The sequence below is a fragment of the Otolemur garnettii genome, unplaced genomic scaffold (genome assembly GCF_000181295.1).
Source record: "Otolemur garnettii isolate 467f Iridium unplaced genomic scaffold, OtoGar3 scaffold00145, whole genome shotgun sequence".
In the NCBI taxonomy this organism is placed as follows: domain Eukaryota; kingdom Metazoa; phylum Chordata; class Mammalia; order Primates; family Galagidae; genus Otolemur; species Otolemur garnettii.
In genome coordinates, this window is record NW_003852540.1 from 4012058 (window position 1) to 4022473 (window position 10416).

Below are 10416 nucleotides of genomic sequence, written 5' to 3' on the forward strand. Positions count from 1 at the left end.
AAAAAAAAAAAAAGATTGCTCAGGACTCCACATGAGATACTTCCTATATTAGAACAGTAATCGGCACCATCTCTGTGAGTGCAGATAATAGTGAGCCAGTGGCAGAGCTGGATGAGGCTGACTGGTTGTGGCAGTAGGTCATGGTCATCACCCCAGCAGGTGGCAAAGGCAGAGGAAGGATTAAGGATGTGCTGGGTTTATAGGGCCTTCACCCCAGACTCACCTCCCTGCCCCGCAAGGCCAGGGGCACCAAGGAGTAGGAGAGGTATCTAGTCCCAGATGGGGTCCCGGCTTGGGCACTCTCCTCCGGTCAGGGGCCAGGCTCCTAGGGGCTTCCTTGCCGAGCCCACTGAACACAGTCAGGCCCATAACAGTCCTGGCCCTTCCCCTCCGCCAGCCTCCCCACTCTAGGGCGCACCTGATGAGGCTGTGCTCTCTCTCCTGCCAGGGTGCTGTGTGGAACTGCTGCTGCTGCTGCTGGCCGGGGAGCTGCCCCTGGGCGGTGGCTGCCCCCGGGACTGCGTGTGCTACCCGGCACCTATGACGGTCAGCTGCCAGGCGCACAATTTTGCTGCCATCCCCGAAGGCATCCCTGTGGACAGCGAGCGCATCTTCCTGCAGAACAACCGCATCACGCTCCTCCAGCAGGGCCACTTCAGCCCTGCCATGGTCACCCTGTGGATCTACTCCAACAACATCACCTTCATCGACCCCAACACCTTCGAGGGCTTTGTGCACCTGGAGGAGCTGGACCTCGGTGACAACCGGCAGCTGCGGACACTGGCGCCGGAGACCTTCCAGGGCCTGGTGAAGCTCCACGCCCTCTACCTCTATAAGTGTGGGCTCAGTGCCCTGCCGGCAGGCATCTTTGGTGGCCTGCACAGCCTGCAGTACCTTTATTTGCAGGACAACCACATCGAGTACCTCCAGGATGACATCTTTGTGGACCTGGTCAACCTTAGCCACCTGTTTCTCCATGGCAACAAGCTGTGGAGCCTGGGCCAGAACACCTTCCGGGGCCTGGTGAACCTGGACCGTCTGCTGCTGCATGAGAACCAGCTGCAGTGGGTCCACCACAGGGCTTTCCATGACCTCCGCAGGCTGACCACTCTCTTCCTCTTCAACAATAGCCTCTCCGAGCTACAGGGCGAATGCCTGGCTCCTCTGGGGGCCCTGGAGTTCCTCCGCCTCAACGGGAACGCCTGGGACTGTGGCTGCCGGGCGCGCTCCTTGTGGGAATGGCTGCAGAGGTTCCGAGGCTCCAGCTCCGCTGTTCCCTGCGTGGCCCCAGAGCTGCGGCGTGGCCAGGACCTGAAGCTGCTGAGGGCTGAGGACTTCCGGAACTGCACCGTGCCTGTGTCCCCACACCAGATCAAATCACATACGCTCACCACCACCGACAGGGCTGCCCGCAAGGAGCACCACCCGTCCCATGGCTCCACCAGGGACAAGGGTCACCCCCACGGCCATCTGCCTGGCTCCCGGTCCGGCTACAAGAAGTCAGGCAAGAACTGCACCAGCCACAGAAACCGCAACCAGATCTCTAAGGCAGGCACCGGGAAGCAGGCCCCTGAGCTGCAGGACTATGCCCCTGACTACCAGCACAAGTTCAGCTTTGACACCATGCCCACGGCACGGCCCAAGAGAAAGGGCAAGTGTGCCCGCAGGACCCCCATCCGTGCCCCCAGCGGGGTACAGCAGGCCTCCTCGGGCAGTTCCCTAGGGGCCTCGCTCTTGGCCTGGATACTGGGGCTGGCAGTCACTCTCCGCTGAGGACCCAGGGTGTCAGCGCCCAGCACTGCCACTTGTCCACCAAGGAACAGAATTTCTTTTCTTTTTTACAAGTGGAGGATCTGCTGAGTTTCAGGAAAAGGCTGGTAGAGGCTTTGGCTGCTGTCTAGACCCTCCCATGTGGATTATAAACCCAAAGTGTACAGCCCTGGGCAGGAGGGGTTTAGTACATCTCACTCAGCTGCCCCAGCCAGCCTCCACAGAGCACCCACAGACAGTGTCCACTCCAACAATGTGGTAAAAGGTGCACGACGTGAATCCTTCATTAGCAACAGTGGGACAATTGCCCCTTATGGGAGCTGGGCTCTGTGGAATCTTGATCATCTGGAGAGGTTTGAAGGGCCCCCCTGCATTCCTGAAGGATACAGAACTTGAAGAACAAACGGGGCTCACCAAGAGCCTGGGCCCACCAGCAGGCTGGGAACATGCACGCAGGTGGCATCTCAGCTCTTGCCTGAGGCCGCTTAGTCAGTCTCCCCTGAATCCAACCCCATGCCACCTTTAGCCCCTCCCTCGGTGGTCACGCCTCTCATTCCTGATGTCTCAGGCAACCCTGGCAGACCCAGGCCCAACTGCTAGGGTCCAAGAACCAATTACCAAAGGAAAGATCATCAGAGGCTGAAATTTAGAACTTTATCACGTGCAGTGAGGTTCTCACAGAAGGTGCAGTTTTATAACTATGTCCACTTATATATATACACACCCTACATATACATAGATATACAGATGCACAGGTCCCCCGTCCCGCTCCATTACCAAACTGTATGTCTTTTCATGTTTATAAACTGTACGGAAAACTATATCTGCTGAACCTAAGGATTGTATTGGTGATTTCTAGCAAGAAAAAAGTTATAGGATTTTTGTCTAGAATCCCAACCTGGCAACAATAGTCCCTATGTAACCGGGCTTGCCAGGGGCCTGGGGCAAAATGTCAGTGGGGAGGGTTAAGGAGAAGGGGAGGCAGCAAGCATCACTTCAGGGGACCAATATTCTTAGATATTTAGAACATCACCTTGTTTTTATATGCAACACAAGCCTGTCTGCCACCCTGGAGCTCCCCGGCCCCTGCTATAGTAGCTGTTGGCTTCAGGGTGAGAAGTGAGAAGCAGCTTGTTGGATGTCAGGGAGTCAGTCCCTGGGGGCAGGCGGGAAGGAGAAAGAGAAGGAAGGGGCTCTGGGAATTTTAAGCCAGCGGGTGAGACAGCATTCACAGTGTTAGTCCAACGGGTTGGACAGTGTCGTCAGCCTTGCGTGTGGCCAGCGATAGTCTGGACAGACCAGGGAGACTGGGCATGAGCCCAGGCCTCCAGCATGGATCAGCTGCTAAAGCTTTCCTTCAGGCTCTTCTTCAGCAAGGACCCTACACAGGTTGGCAGGAGGGAGGGATCAGGTGGCCTTAGCAGAAGGGAACCGATGAGGGCATTTCTAGAACCATCTCAGGCACTTCTGCATTACAGAGGCCCCATCCTTCCTGACCCTCTGGAGATGCCCAGGGACAGGCAGAGGTCAGGGAGCCAGACTCAGGGGTCAGGAACAGGGACAGGCAGCATGCAGGGCATGGAGCAGGTGAGCCCAGACAGGGAGGAGGGGCTCTAGTGGAAGTCGGCCACACTGCTGGCCACGGGCCCCAGTGGGCACAATCTCCTTTGCGCTTTGCACAAACCTGAATTCCCCACCAGAGAGGATGTGTGTGAGGAGCGAGAAACACTGAATCCAATTAAGAGAGAATAATAATAATAATAAATTATCTTGGACGCGAACCCTGTTTTTCATTTCCTAACCCCGCATTCCTGATGGGTGGCAGATCCTGGGCTTCTGTGGGTGGGCGAGCCTGGCTGGGCACAGCTCTGAGAACGAAGCACAGCACGTTTGTTGGTGGGAGGAGCCGTAGGGGCAGGGGCACACTGACTCACAGGGACACACGGAACACACACACACACGTGCGCGCGCGCACACACCTCTCTGTTCTGTGGTTCTTCCTTCGCCCGCACAGAACATGATTCACTGCCCACATTCTAGCTGCACTGGGTCTGTCCCATCTCCATCTTTGCCTGGAGCAAGCAGCAAGCAGGTCCTTTATCCTCCCTGGCCAGTTTCCAAGAGCCCCCCCACCCCAGCAGCAGCTGCTGAGTTAGTGATCCTCAGGGGGCTGGAGGGGCTAGAAGGGAACAGTCAATTTTGGGGGCCCAGGATGGTTTCTAGAAGGCCAGGGACTGACCCCGACCATAGTGGACGAGGCTGGAGAAAGGGGAGCGTTCCTCAGATGGAGGGAGGAGGGCTGTTGTTTCCAGTCCAGGCTGGACAAATCCTCCTCAGCACAAGGCTTGGAACATTCACTAAAGGGAGCCTGGCGACTGCAAAACAAATAATCTCCAGCCCGCAGTTGCTCCCCAGTGGTCTGCCTGCTCTGACCCAGGCTGGTGCCAGGGCCTGGCTGTCCCTGAGAACCCAAGGATGTTGTTATGCTGTTGATTGCATTTTCAACTTTAGACAGCAAAGCCCTCAGTGGGAAAATCAAGAGTCTAAGCACTTTATTAAATTTTTTAAAAAAAGACTTATAAGTCCTGTAATATGGAAGTGGAATGTCAGTGCGAGAAGTGCTAATGTTTTATAAATGATCCGCTTCTGTCAAGCACAGCACAGTCTCTGGTTGCCGACTGTTATTAGAGGCAAGGCAGCAAGGCAGTGGGGCCCAGGACGCCAGGTGTATTTTTAGAAGCTTTCTCCTCTAAGAGGTAGGGGGAATAAAGGCAGCTCTGATTTGGATGATATCACTTGTCACGCAGCAGCCTGTGCTATGTGGTTATGATGACGCCATTGCCCCAAACAACAAAGCAAGTGGACATATCAGGGGCTAAGTGAAGGCGTCTCCATTCACCAGATCCAGAGACACCCTGAGTCATTCAGAGTAGGGAGATGTGGGTTCCTGTCCTCTCCGGGGCTGAGGCCAGCCCCTCTGCCATCTTTGCTCAGTACTTTCCGTTATCCCCAGGAGGAAGCCATCTCTTCTCCCTCACTGTCCTCTTGCCACACAGTCCTGCACTCTGGGCTGACCAAAGGACAGAGAGAGCCCTGTCATGGGGGCTGGGTGGCCACTGGTAGACTTGGAGACTCTCCACATATGCTCCTCCCATGAACCCTCACAGCTCGGCTGGCTCCATATGGCTCAATTCAACAGAGGCTGATCGAGGGCCTCTGTGTGCCAGCCATTATCCTGACTCTGAGGCCATGAAGTGAGAAGATGTGGCATTCTGCAAGGAGCTTGGAGTCCAAGTGTGGAAACAAGTATTTTCAACAAGTGTGAGATTGGTGCTTGGGTCAGCACCTCTCAACCCCCAAAAGGAGGAGCTCAGCTGGGGTTGGGGGAGTCAGAGAGGGCTTCCCCCGTGACACCCCAAGGTTGTCTTAGAGGATGAGGAGTCAGCCAGAGAAGGATGTGAGTATTCCAAGCAGAGGGCATGAGGTGGGCAATAGCATCAAGGGTATCTACAAACAACCGCAAGTTCAGGGTGTGGAAGCTGTGCCTGGTGAGGGGAAGGCCCAGGGGATCCTGCTCAGGGACTCAGATTCTGCTCTGGGAGTGGAGGAACCCAGGGTCTTCCTCCTGCTGCCCCCAGCCTCTCTATGAGCACATGGTTCCCGATTGTGGCATACTTGCTGAGATTCCTCGACAGTGGGTTTCATCATTGCAACTTGCCTTTTGTGTTCAGCCAGATCATTCCCTTGTGCCAGCAAGTTTGAGCGCTCACTGGAAATCTGCCTGGGCCACAGTCCCATTCCCAGACACCTGCTGCTTCCAGGCTCGGGAACTATTCCATGACCATGCTGTCTTGGCAGCCCTGTGCACCCTGCTTCCCTGCCACACAGACTGCCCTAGCCCCCTCCTTGCTTCCAGACACCTGCCCAGATGCCCCCATCCCTCTGCACATGCCACCCTGGCTGGCCTTGGCCATCTCCTCCCCCTCTCCCCAGCTGCATCTCCCCTCCTCTCCTGCTAGTGCTGATCACTCCCAGAGAGCCAAGAATTTCATCCAGCAGATGTTTACTCATCACCCAATTAATCACCCATCACTCTGCTGGGGATCAGAGGGGGCCCCAGGAAGGCCTGTGAGCTGGTCTGAGAGGGCTGGAAGAGCCAGAGGGTGGGGTCAAATGCAGGTGCAGGTCCAGGAATGATGACAGAAAGAAGTTCCCAGGGGAGGCTCATGGAGCCCTGGGAGCCCTTGGCAAGTCCCCTTCACATCTGTACCAGCTCTCTGGCATATACCCTTCAGTGCCCAGGCAGACTCGAAGAACCAGCCTTTCTTCAGATGTGTCTTTGCCGTGCAGGCATGAGGGGGGCCTGCCTAGCACCCACCCAAAAGCCTCTGCCTGCTCAGCCACCCCCCTCCACCCCTGGCCCTGTGCCTATCTTTCCAGCATTACCTCCTCCACACCCCATATCACCAGTCCCCACTATCAGCTCATAATGGGCCAATTTTCTTTTACTTTCTGTCTACTTGGAAAATATCTTAAGAACCTTGATTGTGCATTAAAATATCCTTTACAATTCTGTGCTCGATATCTCTTTTTTGCTCTTCTAATTGTTCCTTTTAACTCACTGCGCTTTCAGGATAAATCTCCCAATCTCCCCCTTCTCAGGCTGTTAATAAATACGAGCTCAAAAAACTATACATAAACACCTATTGTTGGCTAAATAACTCACAGCACAATCAAACAGCCAGGAAAAAAGAGAGGCTCGGCCTGCTGCGCACCCACCCCGGGTGCTCTCAACCCAGTGGTCCTGGCCTGTCTCCCTTAAGAGGCTGCTGGAGCTGGGGGAGCTGGGGGAGCTGGGGGAGCTGGGGTCCTGCAGCTCCCTGTGTGAAGGGACCAGGGGAGGAAGAGAAGCAGGGAACAGGGTGGTCCTGCTGCCAGGTTGACAGGGCTCTCTCCAAGAGCACCGAGTGAGGAGTTTGGACAAAGGAGAACCTTCTGCAGGGCGCAGTGGTTAATTTAAGTGGCATTTCTGCAGGCTGGCCCACAAGGCCCCTTACCTCCAAAAGAAGTGGGTCAGCCTCCTCCAGCACACAGCACCAGCCTGCACGGATGGGGCCCGCCCCCACCTCTCTCCTCTCAGCTCTCATTTCTCATTAGAGCCATTAGGTTCTAAGCTCCAGGAGGGTGGGGAAGGCTGTGCCTTTGTGTCACCGATTTCTGTGTGGCAGCATGTACACTAATGGCATGTCTGAACGGCAGAATTTGACATTGCTGCTGCAAAATGTGCTTGGGTCACAGTGCTTTCCAAATTGGCTGAGGCTCCACGCCACCCCCTCCTCCTTCACCCAGGGCTCTTGGAGCCCCCGCCAGCCAGCCGCTGCTTCTGTGGCTTCCTCAGAGGGCCTCAGAAAAGAGAGGAAGTGAGGGTTGTATTAAACTCTTCAATCTCTTTAAGTACCATTTCCCAGGAGACAGAGTCTAAGAAAGAAGGAATGCAAGTGCTCAGGACCTAAACAGGTAGGAGGCCTCAGAGGAGGCACCAGGCTTCATGTCACCCCTCTCCCCACCCTGACCACCACTTTGGGGATAGTCACGGGCAGGACAGTAATGCCTCTGCGTGGCAGCACCCTGGTGGCTGCTTACCACTTCAGACAGAGAGAGATTGGAGGGATAATCACCAATAAGACTTTCTCAGTGGCCAGGCACAGTGGGTCGTGCCTGTAATCCTAGCACTCTGGGAAGCCAAGGTGGATTGCCTTGAGCTCAGGAGTTCAAGACTAGCCTGAGCAAGATCGAGACCCCTCATCTCTAAAAATAGCCAAGTGTTGTGACAGGTGCCTGTAGTCCTAGCTACTTGGGAGGCTGAGACAAAAGGATCTCTTGAACTCAAGAGTTTGAGGTTGCTGTGAGCTATGATGCTATGGTGCCATGGCATTCTATTGAGGGTGACACTCTGTCTCAAAAAAAAAAAAAGACTTTCTTAGTGACAAGGGTCAGAGGAACAAATCCACAGAGGGACTGGATGGTGGGGGAAGGTGGTTTCTGAAGATCTTCAAGGGTTGTAGCCAAAGAGTCAGAGGCAGACAGACAGAGAGAGGGCACCTAAGGGAGAGACACACACCTGCACACACACAATATGCAGGCACAGTGTCCTATCATGCAAGCCCAGTCAGGCCCTGGAAGCCTCAGTGAACAGGGCCTACCTGTATGCAGCTTACATTCCAGCCAAGGAGGCAGCAGTACAAAACTAACAACCCTTTAGTTGATTGCCAGAGTGGTCATCAGGAGAAGGGCAAACGAGTCCATCACGCAGATGTCACTTAAGAAGTGTGAACGGAGTTAAGGTGAGCTCCACTCTCTGCATACGCTGGTGAGCTGGTGAGCATCCATCAGAGACACTGGCCTGTGTGTAATAAGGGAGTAGATTCTGGTCCTGAGTTATATTCCCCACTAAGCCTTGGCCCCTTGGAAGGGATTTATCCAACCCCTGTGAGCCCTTAGTCCCACCGGGTGTCTCGCCTGACCAGTGTGTGTTTCAAGGCTCCACACTCCCTGGGCCAGCTGGCCACATTGACATTCTCTCCGAGCACAAGAGGTCACAGGGCTCTCCAAGGTGTTTTTATTCTTTATCCCAGCATCTGAGCCTCAGAGGCCCGAGGGCCCTGACCCTTCCTCTCACCTGCCACCAGGAAAGTCTCTCACTGTTTTATCTGTGGCATTTAAAGTGCCACCGAGTGTCTGGCACTTTGCATGTCTGAGGTACAGGCTCTTCTGAATTTCCACACCAGCTTCCCTCCCAGGAGGCATCTGCAGGCTGGCTTCCTGGCCAGTCAGAAGAAGCTTGAACTCACATTGGGTGGGTCCCACTTTGCCCAATGCCATAGAGGGGAGATGGAGCAGAGGCTGGGCATTCTGGATGGAGGTTGCTGTACAGTTGTCCTGGCTGCAAACTGCCAGGGCACAGATGCTGTGAACTCTAAGCCTATGAGCCTCCCCCACTCCACCCTTGTCCTGCGCCCTTCCCATCCTCTCTAGATCACTCTGGAAACAAGCCCTCTGGTCTCACAGGTGATATGCATGGGGGTTTCCCTATAATCCCTCCTGGCGCTAGCTCCTCTCTCCTCCTCCACCAGCCTCACACTGGGCCCAATACAGACCTTAGCTCTCCAGGGGCCATTACTGCAAGCTTCCCCTTCTGTCCTGCACCCCCTTGGCCTGCTTGCTCAGAAACAGCTTCATTTCTCAGAGTCGCTGACCCACTTCAGCCCCTGAGACAGGCTCCAGCCAGGCCACAGCCTTGTTTTTCTTATAGATTTTTCCTCCTCACCCAACTCATCTCCAAAGGGCAGGGGCAAGTTCAAAGGAAAAAAAGTAACTTACAGTTGGATAGTATTTTGGATTTTTAAAGCCCACTCCCCAGACATGACCTCATAACAAACTGAGAAATCTCCTCTCTGGGAAGATTTGGTTGTAATTCTCACTTTATAGGTTAAGAAATGGTCCTTTTAGTTATTCAGACCTGTGCTTCTGAGTCCAAGACCAGATGGAGCCCTTCCCCAGTTCAGTTCTGCCTTTCTATCCCCGAGTAGAAGGAATTCAAACATTTGGGCAGTCCAAACCTAGGTTGTCACTAGGGGAGACCCCATCCCACATAACTGATGGCTAAGATGGGTCTATTCTGGACAAATCAACCTCTTCTCCAGCCCCAGGAATTTCAAGCTGAAAAGAGATGAATTGCAAAAGCGTTGGAAAGAGAGTCAGAAGATCTGTCTTCCTGCTTTTCCTAGAGTTTCACTCTGCTGTTCTGACCCCTCAAAAGAGGTCACTGGGGTTGGCTGCAGGATGACTGAAGAAGCTGGCAAGAGCCTCCTCCTGTCTGCCTTCCTTCCTACCAAGAGCAGGATGCAGTGGCAGAAAACTCTCAGACTGGCCAAGGTGGTTTCTCCAGTTTCTCAGCAGCTGTAGCTGGCTCTTCATTTCTGCAAGGATCCCAAGTTAAGTGCAACAGACTCCAATAGTCTGGGCAGAGAAAGACTTGGTCCCATTGTCCCTCCTCCTACAAGGCTCCCTGAGGCTGCCATGGGAAATTCCTCCAAGCACGGAAAAGGAAGACAGTGGGCAGAGGGTGACTCAACATTGGCAATCAGGCCTGTAAGAACCACAGAGGGGGTTGTATATGGAGATGTAAAGGCTCCATTTGTTACAATTTTTGGGGTTTCAAGCACTTTTGCTAATTCATTCTGGGCCTCTTCTCAGAGCTTTTGTAAATCCCAGGATTGTTTTGGGTATTTATATTTTCTTTTCATTGTTTTTGTTCATTTGAAAAATTAACTTAAGGCTTTCATATTAATTTTCAACCCAATTTGCTTGCTTTCATGCATTTTCAAATTTTGTTCCCAATTTCAAATTATCTAATAGTAAATTGACTTAAAAATGAAGAGGCAACCACTAGTTCATGTATTCATTTATCCAAGGTGATATTACAACTCTTTAAAATTTGTCTCAGTAAATTTTTCTAGGTTTTTTATTTGAGATGGAGCCTCAAGTTGTCCCCCTGGGTAGAGTGCCATGGCATCACGCTCACAGCGACCTCCAACTCCTGGGCTCAAGCGAGTCTCCTGCCTCAGCCTCCCAAGTAGCTGGGAC

At 53.6% G+C, this 10416-nt stretch overlaps 1 protein-coding gene across 1 annotated transcript in view; it reads left to right on the forward strand.

The window, feature by feature from the left end:
- Positions 1-3543, forward strand: part of RTN4RL1 (reticulon 4 receptor like 1) — a 78278-nt gene extending 74735 nt beyond the window's left edge. Inside the window, exon 5 of the mRNA XM_012810911.2 lies at positions 449-3543. Within this exon, the coding sequence (XP_012666365.1) occupies positions 449-1773 (1325 nt within the window). The 3' untranslated portion in view covers positions 1774-3543. The remainder of the gene's footprint in view (positions 1-448) is intronic.
- Positions 3544-10416: the final 6873 nt, after the last annotated feature.